Raw genomic sequence first — 15771 nt, 5'->3', positions numbered from 1 at the left:
TGGTTTTCAAACTGTGTCTCTAACTGGAACTCTAGATTTCCTTGGGATCTTAGCAGGGATCAAGAGGCAGCTGGACAGCCATCTGTCGGGAATGCTTTAATTTGGATTCCTGCATTGAGCAGGGGGTTGGACTTGATGGCCTTATAGTCCCCTTCCAACTCTGCTATTCTATGATTCTAGGGCTTTGTTGAAAACAACAGGGGATGGACTATAGCTCAGTGACAGAGGACCTGCTTTGCATGCCAGGTCCTATACCTGGCATTTCCAGTTAACAAAGAAATAAGTAGACACTGGACAGCCTCTGCCAGACAGTGTAGATCAGCCTTTCCCAACTAGTGGGCCACCAGATGTTGTTGGACCACAATTCCCATCTTTCCTGACCATTGGCAATGCTGGCTGAGGCTGATGGGAGTTGTGGTCCAACAACATCTGGTGGCCCACTAGTTGGGAAAGGCTGGTGTAGATTATACCGGTGTACTTGCACAAATAATCTGACCCGGTACAAATCCTGTTAAGCAGCGCTATGCTGCCTACCCTTGGCCTAATTTTAAAAGTCCTCTGCAGTTGACCAGTTTGGACCTCTGGCAAGAGTGACCTGACACCCTCTCTGCAGGGGAAGGGTGATAGCTCAGTGGCAGAGCATCTTCTTTGCATGCAGAAGGTCCAAGGTTCAATCCAGGCTGTGGTCTGAAGGCACCTAAGGCCAACTCCCTGCTGAAACTAAGCAGGGTCAGGTGTGGTCAGTGCCTGGATGGGAGACCGCCTGGGAACTATATGTAAGCCGCCTTGAGTTTCTATCATGAAAAGAAAGGTGGGGTATAAATGTAATAAATAAATAAATAATAATAAATAAATAAATCCTTGGCACTTCCAGACAGGGCTGGGAGAATCCCCTCTCTGAAACCCTAGAGATACGCTGCCCATCAGTGCAGAAAATACTGAGCTAGATGGGCCAATTATCTGATTCAGTCTCAGGCAGCTTCCTCTGTTCTCATAAGGCATCTCCATATGCAACACCCCTGATCTGTGTACTCATACTCAGGATGTCTTCCTAAAGGTTCTGTTATACATATCTAAAGGCTCTTCTTTGCCCCCTGTTTTCATTTACTTCCCTCTGACCCCCGGTGTTCATTCTTCTTTTCATTGGTCCTTCTTCCTTCTTACCAGAAGATCAAACAGGAACCAAAAAAAAAGGGGGGGATATTTTGTGTAATGGCACATTTGTAAAAGAACAAAAAACAGAAAACTCTGCAGAACTACCCTAATGTTATTCTGAAAAGCCACTTTTGATGGCCAAAGTTGTTTGCATTTTTGTTCCCTCTGCCAAAACCAGCCATGTCCCATAGCAACACAGCCACAACTCCTGACGTGCCTCCAGCTCAGTTGCGTTGGTTTCCTTTGCATGCTACATTGCATAAGATTGCGGCACATACCAATGAAAACACAAAGCTGCCTTATACTGAATCGCAGAGGGGTCTTCCCCAGCTCTACTGAGAGTCTTTTAAAGAGAGATTGGAACTGGGACCTTCAGCTGGCAAAATACATGATTTTTAAAATTTAAATATTTATAAACTGCACTTTCATAGAAAATATGACAAGTTGATGGATGGCATTAAAAAAAACAATAACCCTGCAATATATGATAACATCGTGAAACATATCAGTTTTTTTGAAAAAACAGGTTGGTAGAAAAATTCACATTCCAAGGGGCTGTCTGAATAGTACATTTTCTTTAAAAAAAAAGAAGACATCAGAAAGAAAGCAGGGATGACTTCTGGCTAAGAATGGATCTGTCAGCTTTGGTTCTCTTCGTTTTCTCATTTTTCCTGTCTTAAATTCAGTTCTTGTCAGGCCCAGGATGTGACTCAGGAACCAGACCAACGGCTGTAGTTAATTCGTGTTTTATTAGGGTAATGTCCAAACAAAGACTGCGTTTTCTCATGAAGCAATACAGGGATACAGGTCCTGCGGCATTGGGAGAAAGTTGACAGAGCAAGGGACTTCTTCCCGCCTGTTCTTTAAGAAGGGGCCAAACGGGCGCGCAATCTTTCGCTCCTCCTTAACTGCCCCTCAGGTACTGCCCGCCTTCCCCCCCTTCTCTCCTGTCTTTTCAGCTGTCTGCGTGTGCGCGGTGAGGGGGGAAGCATCACCCCCTCCTCTTCTGAAGTTTCCGATTCCAGGATGGGGGATAGGGGAGGGGCTGATGGTAAACTGCCTCCCCACTTTTCGGCTGTGAGCAGCCCTCCCTCTTTCCCCTCTTGCTCTGCGCCTGAAAGAGGGGGAGGCGTGAGAATGTCCAGGGAGGGCTCAGGCTCCCCGTCGCTAAGCGACCTTATCACTGGCAGTTCCTCTGTTTCGTCTTCGCTCCAAAGGGGGGAAGTTCCTCCCCCTTCCCTCTGCCATCCATCCGAATACTCTTCTCCCAACTCTCCGGGATCCAGCTCCCCGGGATTGGGACCCCAGCTCTGCCTTCCGACAGTTCTCCACATTCCTTCAGCAATTTGCATTGTTGTTAAAAAAAATCCTCATGAAAACTCTTTAGCATTTTGATGCAAATTTCTCCTGATTAGGGATGGAAGAGAAATACAATTCAGTTTGCATTTCAACTGATGTGTACATCAGTCAAAACTGCATAGAAAAATGTGTTTAGGAGGAGAAATTCTCATTAAAATGCTGGAGAATTTTCATGACTTTTTTTTTTTAAAATGGCAAATTGCTGCAGACATGTGCAGAACCTAATTTCAAATTGGGAAAAATAAAAAACAGAGAACCAAACTGACAGATCTATCCATCCCTACTGCTGATAAACATGTTTATTTGCAGTTTTGACAAATGGTCACATTTTTGTAAGCAATGTTTCCTAATAAACTTGATCCTTTATGTTATTTTTATGAATATGTTCATTTTTAGACACACTTTCCCCTAATATATACATTTGTGTAAAAATTGTTTGGTTGGCGAGCTGCATTGCAAAATTCGGATGAGTGGAAATTTTGAAGGATGGCTGTGTTTAGGTTCTGATATTGTTTCAGAAAGTGTGAACTGGATAGATTCAGTTTTAAATGCCTACTGAATCAAATTCTCCCCACCTCATCCCTTCTCCTGGAGGATTTCTAGCCAAGGAGATGAAAGGCTTGGTCCCTGGTAAAAGCTTCAGTGGCAGCTGGTGCCGCCATGTCATTGGGGTGGTGGAATCTGCTCCCGGTTTTAATCTGAACTTTCAAGGAGCTGTCCAACATGCTGACACAGAGCAAGACCGGTGAGTGGAAGGGCCTGGGGAGAGTCTCAAGGGTCAGGTAGAGAGACCTGGAGGACTGTGTTCACACACCCACACCCCACACACAATTGCTATCAGGTTTGGTTCTTTTTGAAGACACAGCTTGACCCAAAATAGAGAGAAAAACGCAGCTTGTCCTCATCTGGCTTAGCCACCGCAGGGAAATATGAGATAGCCACATTATTTCTTGGCCAGTGGAGGCTGATCCACTAGGGCAAAGGGAGCACTGCCCCACCACTCTCACCCTTAGCCATCCCTCCATCTGCCTGCTTTCTTACAACTGGTTCAGGGTGTGGCACTGACTCCCGGCCTACTCCTCAAGGTTCAGTGTTGCCCTTGTAGAACTCAGCAGAGAAGAAGATGGGGACAAAACTAGAATTAGCTGGCTCCACCTTTCATTGGCTCCGGTTCCACCTACTATTGGGCTCCCTGCCTTCCACCCCACTAGCCACAATGGATACCAGCCACCACTGGCATCAGCCACTTCAGGTACAGTTTTTTTGGCTTAGAGTCCAAGGAAGTGGAAGGATGATCATTTAAACCCAACTGAGCTGGCCACGGAAAGTCAGCCTGTAAGTACTTCATATGGAGCTACTGCTTGCTTGTTATGGAAATATATGCAGAGATCCTCAGCGGTCTGAGCTGTGAGTGCCAGTGTGTGTGTTTACCTATGTGGCAGGCTTTTACCCTGCACTTAGATCACCTAGACTTAAGACTTAGTAAAATAAGAAAAGCTACCTTATTTATAGAAATACATAGTAGATAGGAAAGGCATACCTAGTTCTAACTAACTAATTAAGTTGGAGGCGAAATGCCCACACTTGGGTATTACCCTCATGGCTCAGGAGAGAGAGCAAAGACAGAGATGTCTCCTCTCTCCTCGGACAATCGAAGAAGTCAAACGAAGGAGGCAGGGCCGAAGTCAAAGGGCGGCCAGGTTGGGACCTGGCCAAGGGCTCCACAGCCCACAGGGGCCCCTGAGGGGCCCCTCGTTAGGGTGGGGGACTAGTGCTCCTCTTCCACGAGGCTGCCATGGATCGCAGGGAGGGAGCTTTCAGGCCACCCACCTGTTTGCTCACTCCACCTACCTCTCTCTCTTGTCTTCTGAGGCTGCACATACTGTGCGTGCAGGGTTGCCATCAACCAAGTTGGCAGTGGAGGCTTTTTTAAGGGGCTGATGCTCCCACTGCCATCTTGGTTGATGGCAGGCATGTGCGCAGGCGGGCGCATAGCATACTGTGCATGTGTGCCATCGACCAAAATGACGTTAGAGAAGCCTCCACTGCCATCTTGGTTGATGGGAGCCCTGTCTGCACACAGCACTCAGCAACAGAAGAGAGAGGTAGGTGAAAGAGACAGGAGCCCAATGTCGTGTCTGGCACCGGCCCTGGAAGAAGGGCAGGTCAGCTTCCCTGAGGACATCAGTTTACAACAGAAGGAAGTTAGGTAGAGAATAGCCCAGGTAAAGGTAGTCAAGCCTAGACCACTAGAGGACCCTAACTCTATCTTCCTTCTGGAATACAAACAAAAGAACTCACACAGGAATTGCTCTTGCCCCACTTCCAACTTTTTTAAGATGGTGGGGTGTGAATGCACTTTACCAAAGGTAAGAAGGTATTTTTCAGGGCCATTGTCCATATGACAGCTCTTTTGTTCATAAGCTGTAAGCTTCCCTGTACTGGTGTTAGCAATTGTATATGGGTTGAGTGCTTGCCTTGAGTACGTTGGCATTTTGAATTATTTAAGGGCCTTGTGGAAGGAGATGACGGGGGAGGAAATGGAGAGGCAAAATTATTCCCACCCTTCTCATTGTGTGTGTGTGTGTATAAAAGCAAGGAAAGCAAGGGACAATGGGTTCAAAGTCATCCAAATTTGGGAAAGGGCTTGGGTGGATCTTCCCTGACTTTATCCAACTGCATGGAACATGGGAGCACGGAACCCAAATCTGTCTCTTTTAATTATTTTCCTCTGGACAGATAAAAGCTTCCTATAAGTTCCTGTAGAATATTTGCTCTTTCAAGCGCTCCGCTGCAACTTTGATACTGAACGATTAAAGCGTGTGAAAGGAAAGTACACAGCCCCAACCATGGGCCTCTGACTGTCGCTTTGACTGTTGACCTAAATTCCCCTTTCATAACTAAGTCCTGGCATCTTTGGTTCTAGTCACCCAGCAAAGGGGTGCACTAACATATTTTGTGTGCACACTTTGCCCTAATATATGCATTTTTGTGCGAATTACACAGCCAGCGAACTGCATTGCAAAATTGGGAGAACTGCACATTTTGAAGGATGGCTGTGTTTCAGTTCACATATGGAAAGTGTGAATTAGGTCAGCTTGCCTTTCAGTGCGCGCTGAATCAAATTTCTTTCCCGCCCCTATGTCAATGCATGTACAGTTCTTTTGGCCAGCTCCACCAACAATAAATCAGGGCTGGGGAACCTTTGGCCTCCCAGAAGTTGTTGGACTCCAGATCCCTTAAGCCCCAGGCAGTACAGCCTGTGGTTAGGGATGATGGGAGTTGTAGTCAAATGACGTTTGTGGAAGAGGAACAAAGATTCTCCAGCCTTGACTTAAATGATGCCAGTAAAGAAACATCCAGGTGCATACTAGCTGTGAAGCTCAAGGACAGTCAGCTAAGCCCAATATCTGTTATGTCTGTCTGTTTCTGCATGACAGAGTTTGACGTGAGTCATTCTGTCTCTGTTCCAAACCCCGTTCTCTGATTGTCCTTGCAAGACCACAGCTTCGCTACAGCCCAGAAAACATTTACATAGGAAGCTGCCTTACTCCAAGTCAAACCTTTGGGCCATGTAGCTCGGTATTGTCTACACAGACTGGCAGCAGATCTCCAGGATGCCAGACTGGGTCTCTCCCAGCCTTAACTGGAGATGCTGGGATTGAACCAGGGACCGTCTGCATGCAAAACAGGTGTTCCACCACTGAGCTATGGCCAGGATGTGTGGAGTCTCAGCAGGTGGGAGCATCCACAAGACTACATCACAATAGTCTCTGTGTTAACTTGGGCTGATTTCATCACACACACCCTCCCACCACCAAAAGGAAACATTTAAACCACTGTGAGACCACCTGAAGCACTTGTAGTTTCCCCCAAAGTATCCTGGGAAGTGTCATTTGTGAAGGGTGCTGAGAGTTGTTAGGAGACCCCTGTTCCTCTCCCAGAGCTACAATTCCCAGAATGGTTTAATAATCAATCCCTCTTCCTATGGAACTCTGGGAATTGTCACTCTGGGGGGGGGGGAATGGGGCCTTCTAACAGCTCCCAGCACCCTTCACAAATGACACTTCCAAGGATTCTTTGCGGGAAGCTATGAGTGCTTCAGGGTGGTTTAAATGTATGGGGCCACTGTTCTATTACCACCCATTTATTACATCACTTCCTGGTTAAGAGCTCTCCACTAATCAGGCACATGCACACCATATTATTATTATTATTACTACTACTACTACTACTATTATTACTATTATTATTATTGTTATTATTTAAATTTCTATACCGCCCCATAGCCGAAGCTCTCTGGGCGGTTTACAACATAAAATTCAATATATAATATATAATATACAATTCATATTTGATACAATTAAAAGGAAAAACAATACATCACATAAATAAACAATAAATCTCAACAATATGCATAACATAGTAACAGAATAAATAAAACAAACCAAACATAGCAGTTATAACAATATCGTATAGCACAGTCTGTAGGGTTGCCAGGCTCAGGGCCTGAGAATGATTCTGCATCTTTAAGAGAAGAGAAAATTCAGCCAAGTGCGGGTTTTCTTGCAACACTGTAATGGGAAAAACCACAAGGTGAAATTCTCCCTTCCCCCTGCACAACTTTTAAAGATACAGAAGACCTTTTGGAGGCTGGGCTTGGCAACCAAGAGGTCTTCTATATCTTTAAAAGTTGTGCAGGGGGCAAGGGAGAATTTCACCTTGTGGTTTTTCCCATTACAGTGTTGCAAGAAAACCTGCACTTGGCTGAATTTTCTCTTCTCTTAAAGATGCAGAATCATTCTCAGGCCCTGAGCCTGGCAACCCTACTCAAGAGTGTTTGTGCTATAGAAGTTAAAGTGCTAGACCACCCTTTTCCAACTTTTGGGTCCCCAGATGTTGCTGGACTACAACTCCCATCAGCCCCAGCCAGCATAGCCAATGGTCAGGAATTATGGGAACTGTAGGGTAGCAACTAGGGTTGCCAGGTCAGAAGCATCCCCAAACCTGAGATTTTAGGGGCGGGCCCAAGTGATGTCATGGGGCGGGCCCGATTGATGTCACGGGGCGGGCCCAAGTGATGTCATTAAGCATGATACATTAAGCATCAATCATAGTTGTTTGGAGCGTATAATTAAAAAAAAATATCTGACTGGAAATTAAGCTAGACATCTTTGCTAAAAGATGGAGCCTGGGTAGGGAACATTTAATCTAGCCTACTTGCTTTTGGCAAGAAGGGTTTAAGTGCCTTCAGGCCAGGCCAATCACCAGAAGGCCACTGTAGGAAGAAAGGAGCCTAGTGTTGTGGAGATGTTAGATGGGAGCACCCAGGAGTAAAGATGGATGCCCCTGAAGGCTGCAATTCTAAACACACATACTAAGGGACTAAGCCTCATAGAACTCAACAGGACTTACTTCTGAGTAGATATAGTTTGGATTGTGCTGTTGGTAAAGCTTGACTAGGGATCCTCTACAAAGACATCCATATCCAAGCAGGGTTGGCAACCCCCTGCCTGGAATGCCCTGCCCTTATCTTTTAATATGGCTGCTCCAAACTTCTTTACAGATTTGACCCTTCACTTCAGAAAGAGGTCTGAGAAATGAGTAAGAGTAAGAAGATTTTCTACCTTTTCTGTCTGCATAGATGCCCTCATCCTTTCCCTGCGCCCAGCAGAAGCTCTGGGCCAGGTGGGATGCAGTGGCATCCCATAGAGGACATGCTCCCCTTTCATGGGGTGTATGATTTGTCCTGTCCCAGAGCAGATTTTGGGGTGGGCACCCCCAGTTACTTATTTTTTTCTACCTGTTTTTGTCCATTTTGATTTTGCATAGATGTCCTTCTCCGTGCCCTGCGCCCAGCAGAAGCTCTGGGCCAGATGGGTCGCAGTGGCATCTCATAGAGGACACCCTCCCCTTTCCTGGGGTATATGATTTCTCCTGTCCCAGAACAGAGTTTGGGGTGGGCACCCCAAGTTACTTATTTTTTATGATTTTATGATATCATTATGTATTTATGATAATATCAGAAGCGTGACGATTTTGATTGCATAAATGTATTGTTATCCTTGATGGGGAGAGTCTCCCGATCACAGTGATATATCATACAGGGTACCCCAACATATATTTTGGGGTTCAGAGACATGTTAAGTTTGGTTTGAAGTTGCTGTAGTTGTCAACTCTTCTTCTTTTTTAGTGTTTCGAACTTTCATGCAAATAAGGAACTGGGAACTAGGACCCAACTTCAGCGTCATATCAGCTGAATAGATTAAACAGGCACGGGGCGGCGGCTGATGTTTTGGTGTATATCTTGGGAACCAGACCACCTAGAAACTTAATTTTGTTTAAAATTGAAGCTGAGAGTCTGGAGATTAAGGGGTGCGAGCCAGAGGGCCCCCCAAAAACTGGAGACTCTGGCCAAAAACCGGAGACCTGGTAACTGTAGTAGCAACATCTGGGGACCCAAAGGTTGGGAAAGGCTGTGCTAGACTATAACAGGAGAAACTTAGGCCAAACACAATTTTCCACCCAAATCTACCTACAATCAGGTTGGACGATGTACACCTGGTGTAGCGAACCTTTGGCCCTCCAGATGTTGTGGAACTACAATTCCCATTAGTTCCTGCAAGCGTGGCTAATGGCCAGGGATGATAGGAGCTGTAGTTCAGCACTATCTGGAGGGCCAAAGGTCCTCCATACCTGATGTATACCATCCTAAGCTTCTTGGGGCAGAGGTCTTTTGCAGTGATGCAAAACGCCCATTTGAGGGCATGATGCATTTCAGCACAAAATACATGCAATGCTGTGTATGAGGGTGTATGTGCACTAACTAGGGATGAGAAGATGTGTCACTTTTGGTTCTCTCCGTTTTTCATTTTTCCAATCTTAAATTTAGTTCTCCACATTTCCGCAGCCATTTATGAACTTTTGTTATAAAAGTCCTCATGAAAATTCTTCAGCCTTTTAGTGAGAATTACTCCCAATGAACATATTTTGGTATGCAGTCTTGGCTAACTTACACGGTTCTGCAAGCAATTTCTTCTAATATAATGCAGTTTGTACATTACCTTCATTAATATAGTCATTTTTATGCACATTTCCTCCTAATATATGCATTTTTTGAATATTCTTTGGTTGGAGACTTGCATCACAAAATTCAGACAAATGTGAATTTTGGAGGATGGCTGTGTTTTGGCTCTAATTATCATTTTAGAATTTGATAGATTTGGCTTTAAATTAATTTTCCACCGACCCTACCTTCCCCCAAAGCTTATCTTATCCATGATTTGTCCCCTTAGGAGATTTTGTCCTCAGTTGAGCTTCAATTCTAGAAAGAAATTAAGCTCAGAATAAAAGGCCCCAGGGTGGCTTTGTGTCCTTGTGAAGATATGCCAGGGGCAGAGCTTGGAAAAGTTACTTTTTTGAACTACAACTCCCATCAGCCCAATGCAGTGGCCATGCTGGCTGGGCCTGATGGGAGTTGTAATTTTAAAAAGTAACTTTTCCAAGCTCTGGCCAGGGATTGCCTTGGGTAGAATACCTTTAGCTGGGACTGTCCATTTAAGGAGGGCCCAATCCATCTCTCCAGCAGCCAAGACAGCTGCTACCCAACGAGCAGCCTGAAATCGACCAGGGAGCAGCTGGTACTGCTAGGGGCTAATGAAGGGCTCATGAGGCTCAGCCCAGAGGAAGCAATCATGGATGGTGGTTTCCTTGAGTTGGGAAGGAGACAAATAGAAACCATCTTCTCTTGGCTGCAGAGAGGCACGAGGGGCCCTGAGAGAAGGTCTCCCCTATTTTGTAAACCTTGATGGATTAGGATTTGAGAGGACCTGACCATTGGGGTGTGTGCTCAGGGTATTCTAAGGTGGGCCCAGTAGTGAAGCTGCTAGACCTTTCAATCCCCAAGCTCTGAAGCCTTGGGAAAGGGGCTAATGTAATGTTTTTGGGACCCACCAACTAGGAGGTCCCTAGCCTGAACTGGGCAAGCTTACCAGGCCTGGATTGTGAACCCCTCGTGTCTATCAATAAGGTCCCTGGGAGTGATCTTAGCACCTAGAAAGGTGATGTAGAACTAGGTGAAAGTAGAGTTGCTGTTGTTCTGTTAGATCCTAGGAAGCTGTGATTGTGCTGCCTGGGAAGGGCATGTGGAGTTAGGGGTGTAATTCCATCCCTAACTTCAAGCCTCAGTAAACTGTGAGTGGCTTTATTTTGCTTGCGTGGTCCACAGCTGGGGCTTGGTTTTGAGCTTCTTCCCCATGAGCCACAAAACATTTACTGTGCCTAAATGCTGATGAATTTTCATGAGGACTTAAAAAAAATTGCAAACTGATGTGGAGAATGGAACTTGATTTTTCTGTCTGTTGTAGTAATTCTACAATTTTACACAAATGCTGTGGACCACCTGAATGAAGCTCATGGGCCACTAGTGGTCTGTGGACCACAGTTTGGTAACTTCCTTCTGGTGCAGAGGATCTGTCTGGCTGAATGTCTGCTCTGGTGGAAATGAAGGGGAAGCTGTGCACTGACGGCTGTGTCCATGTGCCTAGTTTTGCATGCATGCACATTAGAGAGAGCATGCAAAATAAACACTACTTAAGTGGACTGAAATATTGTTTTATGGCTTTCCACCGAATGTGTGCATTGGGACTTTGGGTTTGCTTACCAGCCAAGAACTCCATCCTCATCACTCTGATTCTTTTGCCTTGCATTGAGTCATATCATTCGTCCATCTAGCACAGAATTGTCTACTGACTGGCAGAGGATTGCTGAGGATTGAATCTGGGACCTTCTGCATGCAAAGTAGATACTCTCCCACCGAACTGCAGCCCTTCCTCTCTGGCTGCCTGCTCCTCTGTAGCTGGTATTCAGCGGCACACTGCTTCTGGTACTGGTAGTGATATACGGCTGTCATAGCTAAGTAGACATATGAGAGCCTTGTCCTCTGTGAATTTGTCTTTTTGAGGTTGTGCGGAAGTTCTGTCTAAACAGGGCTTGTGTCCTCCATAAGAAGTTCACAAACCATTTCCTTCCAAATGAATATTGAGTTGTATGTATCCATCAGAGTTCCGTTTAGAGTAGACCCTTAGTGGATCTAAGATGGTCCTGTCCATTGTTTTCAGTGGGTCTACTCTGAGTAGGACTAGCACTGGAAATAACCCATTGTCTATCTATATACACACTGACTGGCAGAGTTTCTTGTGAAAAGAAACCTAAGACTTCACTTCTGCTATAGTGTGATTTCTTCTGATGGGGTTCCACCTGTTTATTATTATTTATTTATTTTATTTCATTTTTAAACCACCCATAGCGAGTAGCTCTCTGGGCGGTGAACAAAACAAGATTAAAATACAATATTACAATAAAATTACAATAAAATCAGCAACAAGTTAAACAAAAAACATTAAATGAAACACATTGAACATTAAAATGCCTGGGAGTATAGCCAGGTCTTAACCTGGAGCCTAAAAGAAAGTACCGAAGGCGCCAGGCGTATCTCCTCAGGTAGGCTGTTCCACAGTTCGGGGGCCACCACAGAAAAGGCCCTAGATCTAATAACAATCCTCCGGGCATCCTGATGAGTTGGTACCCGGAGGAGGGCCTTCGATATTGAACGAAGTGAACGGGTAGGTGCATAGCGGGAGAGGCGTTCCACAAGGTATTGTGGTCCCACACCATATAAGGCTTTATAGGTCAAAACCAGCACCTTGAATCTGGCTCGGAAACAAATAGGCAGCCAGTGCAGGCGGGCCAGGACAGGTGTTATATGCGCAGACCAGCGGGTCCTCGTTAACAACCTGGCTGCCGCATTTTGCACTAGCTGAAGTTTCCGAACGGTCTTCAAGGGCAGCCCTACGTAGAGAGAACTTAGATGAACACACCTCTATGTTATAAGGTTTTTTTAAAAAAAAGTTTAATAGCCATCGGCTGTTCCCCCCCCCCCACACACACACACACCAAAGTACTTTGGGAATGTTAATTTTGTGTGGGTGCTGAGGTAATGCAAATCAATCTGTTTTCTCATGTTTTGGTCCAAACTAGTGACGTCAAGCTTACAGTTCAAGTAAAGTTATTGAGATTTCTAAGTGTCATTTCACCATGAAGCAATTGGAAAGGATTTCTGGCACCTAGACAAAGAATGGGTGTCCCATTTACGTCAGATGCCTCTAGCAGTTTTTGACCTTTGGGTTCAATATTGAAATAAATTCTCCCATGTATGGCCGCGTGTTCACTAAAGGGTTCCGTGCTCCTTGCCTTGTGCCAGCTGGCATACTGTTAAATTTGCTGTATTTCTTAAAGTGATGTAATCATTTCATCCTAGAATCACCCATATTTACTTCTTCCATTCTCTCTCTCTTTTGTGGGGTCACTTAGGACTATATGACAAATGTTCTTACACCACCCGTGACCGAGGATGGGTCCTGGGGATTAACACCATCAGTGACCAAGGGAATAGAGACCCCCGTTTTTTCTTTTCCTTGAAGACGGACCGTGCCCGGAAGGTCACCACCATCACGGATCATCATAGCTACCTCCCAAATCAGTGGGTTCACCTAGCTGTCACTTACGATGGACGTCTGATGAAGCTCTATGTGAATGGTGCCCAGGTGGCCACTAGCGGGGAGCAGGTAGGGCACATCTTTAGCCCTTTGACTGTAAAGTGCAAGGTGCTCATGCTTGGTGGGAATGCCCTGAATCAGAATTACCGAGGCTATGTAGAACATTTCAGTCTTTGGAGAACAGCCCGGTCTCAGAAGGAGATCCTGTTGGACATGACTCTGGTGACTCATGAAGTAGATGCTCCTCTACCTCAGCTAGTTTTTCAGGAGACTTTACTGAATGTGAAAAGCACCTGGTCTCCCATGAAAGACAGCCCTAGTCCTCCTCAGATTGAGTTCACTTCCCACCCTGGATACCTGCTGGACACGAGCCTTGATCCTCCTCTGTGCGGGCAAACTGTGTGTGACAATGTAGAGGTCATCGCCAGCTACAACAATCTCCTGAGCTTCCGTCGTAAAAAGGTAGTCCGCTACCGCGTGGTGAACCTTTATGATGACCACCATCGGAACCCTACCGTTAGCCGTGAGCAGATAGAATTCCAACACCAGCAACTGAACAATGCCTTTGGCCCTTACAATATCACGTGGGAACTGGAGGTGCTGGAGGTGAAGAATTCTTCCCTTCGGCATCGCCTCATCCTGGCCAACTGTGAAATTAGCAAGATTGGAGATGAGAGCTGTGACCCTGAGTGCAACCATACCTTAACCGGGTATGACGGAGGAGACTGCCGTCATGTGCGCCATTCATCGTTCAACAAGAAGAAGCAGAACGGCATGTGTGACATGGATTGTAACTATGAGAGGTACAACTTTGATGGTGGGGATTGCTGTAACCCGGAGATAACTGATGTCACCAAGACATGCTTTGATCCAGATTCTCCTTACAGGTAGGCACACTGTTGAGCAAATAAAAGTAAGTGATTCCCTTTGAAACTGGCTCATACGTAATCAAGCTTTAGAATGTTTGAGGAAATGATTTTTGTGGTTCTTTTCAAGTGTCCTCATGGCTAGCAGGGGTGTAGTTGTGCAAGGTCTCAGGGGGTCTTAGACGCTTTACTTTTTTGGAAGCAGGGTCACTGTGTCTCCAGCATCCTACAAGCCAATCAGCATGAAAGGGGAATGTGTTAGGCACTAAGAGTCTTCTCACATGCTTCCTTGACCTTTCCGAATAATTGGAGCCAATCAGAATGAGTGAGTCAACCACTGAGAAGACTCTTCTCAGTACTAGCACTCTCCCCTTTCATGCTGATTGGCTCCTAGACATTAACAAGGATCTCATTCTCAACCCCACAGCAAAAAAAAAAGTTGGGAGGGGGCATGGCTGTGATTAACATGTAGGGACCCTGCACTTCTGAATTTGCCACTACACTACGGATGGCCAGTCCACTTAGTTTCGAGCCCCAGTTCCTGAGATGCACCAGTGACACGAGCGCTCTCTCTCTCTGGTTAAAAAATGGAGGCTGTGTATACAAATTTATTTCCCTGCATTTTTATGGGGAATTCAGATCCTGTATGGTTTGTATGTGTGGGTTAGGAATGGAAAGATCTATCATGTTCAGTTCTCGCCAATATTCCAACTTTTCCAATGTTCATTTCAGTTCTCCACATTTCTGCAGCAATTTGCGATTGGTTTTTTTAAAAAAGACTTCTGAAAACTCTCTAGCCTTTTATTGTGAATTTCTCCTAACAAACGCATTTTTGTAGGCATCTTTGACTAATGCAAACATTTTTTCCATGATATCATGCATTTTTGTATGTTGTTTTCGCTCATCTATTCATGTTTATGCTCACTTTCCCCTAACTTGCATTGTTTGTAAACATTATTTGGTTGATGAACTGCATTGCAAAATTCAAATAAGTGTGAATTTTCAGGGATGGCTGTGTTTTGGTTCTCTGGTTAGTTCAGAAAGTCAGAATTTGATCGATTCTGCTTGAAATGCAAGCTGAGTTGAATTTCTCACCCATCCGTAGTATGGGTCCAGTTACTCAAGTGGCAGCAGGTCACTGTGGACATTGCAGGAGACAATTCTGGAAGAGGGTTATTCAAGCTGCAGTTGGCCCCAGATGACAACTGAGTGGGCCTCGTCTCGCCTCTCTCTTGCTGATGCAGCCAGGTGGAATGGTTGCTGAATGAAGTAGGTCAGGGAAGAGAGGAAGCACTTAGCAATTAGTCCCAGCCAAAGCGATAGAGTGGGCCTCACTGTCTCGCCTCTCTCTGATACAGTCAGCTGGGAAGCCAGTTATTTGGGGGAGGCCTCTAATTGAAAGGGGTGCTTCATTAAGAAAACAGGATTGTACCATTTGCTGCCTGGATTTAGAACCTGCATGATTGTGGAAAATATCTCCATCCTCTAGTTAAGAGTCACTCGATGCGGTTTGATTTCACCTGCTCCCCACCCCCCACCCTCTGCCTTGGTTAGAGGCATTCTATGAATATTATCTTCTTTGTGTACAGAGCAGAATCACTTTCCAGGGCACAAGGGGATGTGGTTGTTTTTTTTTAATGAGAGCTTTATGCCAGCCATAAACTTCATCAGAATGTTAAAATGCAGGCTACAAAAAGCTTTTGACGAGTTTTCTCCTGCTCGGGAATGAGTGCTCAAGAGAGATTTGTACGGGGAGATGATTCAGAGAGGCTGTTTGTTTTTGTTTGTAAGACCTCGTTGCATCGTCCTGAGCAATAACTGTCAGTTGGAAGTAT

General features: G+C 45.4%; 1 protein-coding gene across 1 annotated transcript in view; it reads left to right on the top strand.

Annotated features, from left to right (window-relative positions):
- Positions 1 to 15771, top strand: part of PAPPA (pappalysin 1) — a 284791-nt gene that overhangs the window by 20800 nt on the left and 248220 nt on the right. Inside the window, exon 2 of the mRNA XM_061604307.1 lies at positions 12886 to 13957. Within this exon, the coding sequence (XP_061460291.1) occupies positions 12886 to 13957 (1072 nt within the window). The remainder of the gene's footprint in view (positions 1 to 12885; positions 13958 to 15771) is intronic.

The sequence above is a fragment of the Rhineura floridana genome, chromosome 20 (assembly GCF_030035675.1).
Source record: "Rhineura floridana isolate rRhiFlo1 chromosome 20, rRhiFlo1.hap2, whole genome shotgun sequence".
NCBI lineage: Eukaryota > Metazoa > Chordata > Lepidosauria > Squamata > Rhineuridae > Rhineura > Rhineura floridana.
Note: the sequence above shows the minus strand (reverse complement) of the source record. Positions and strands in the feature narration are given on the sequence as shown.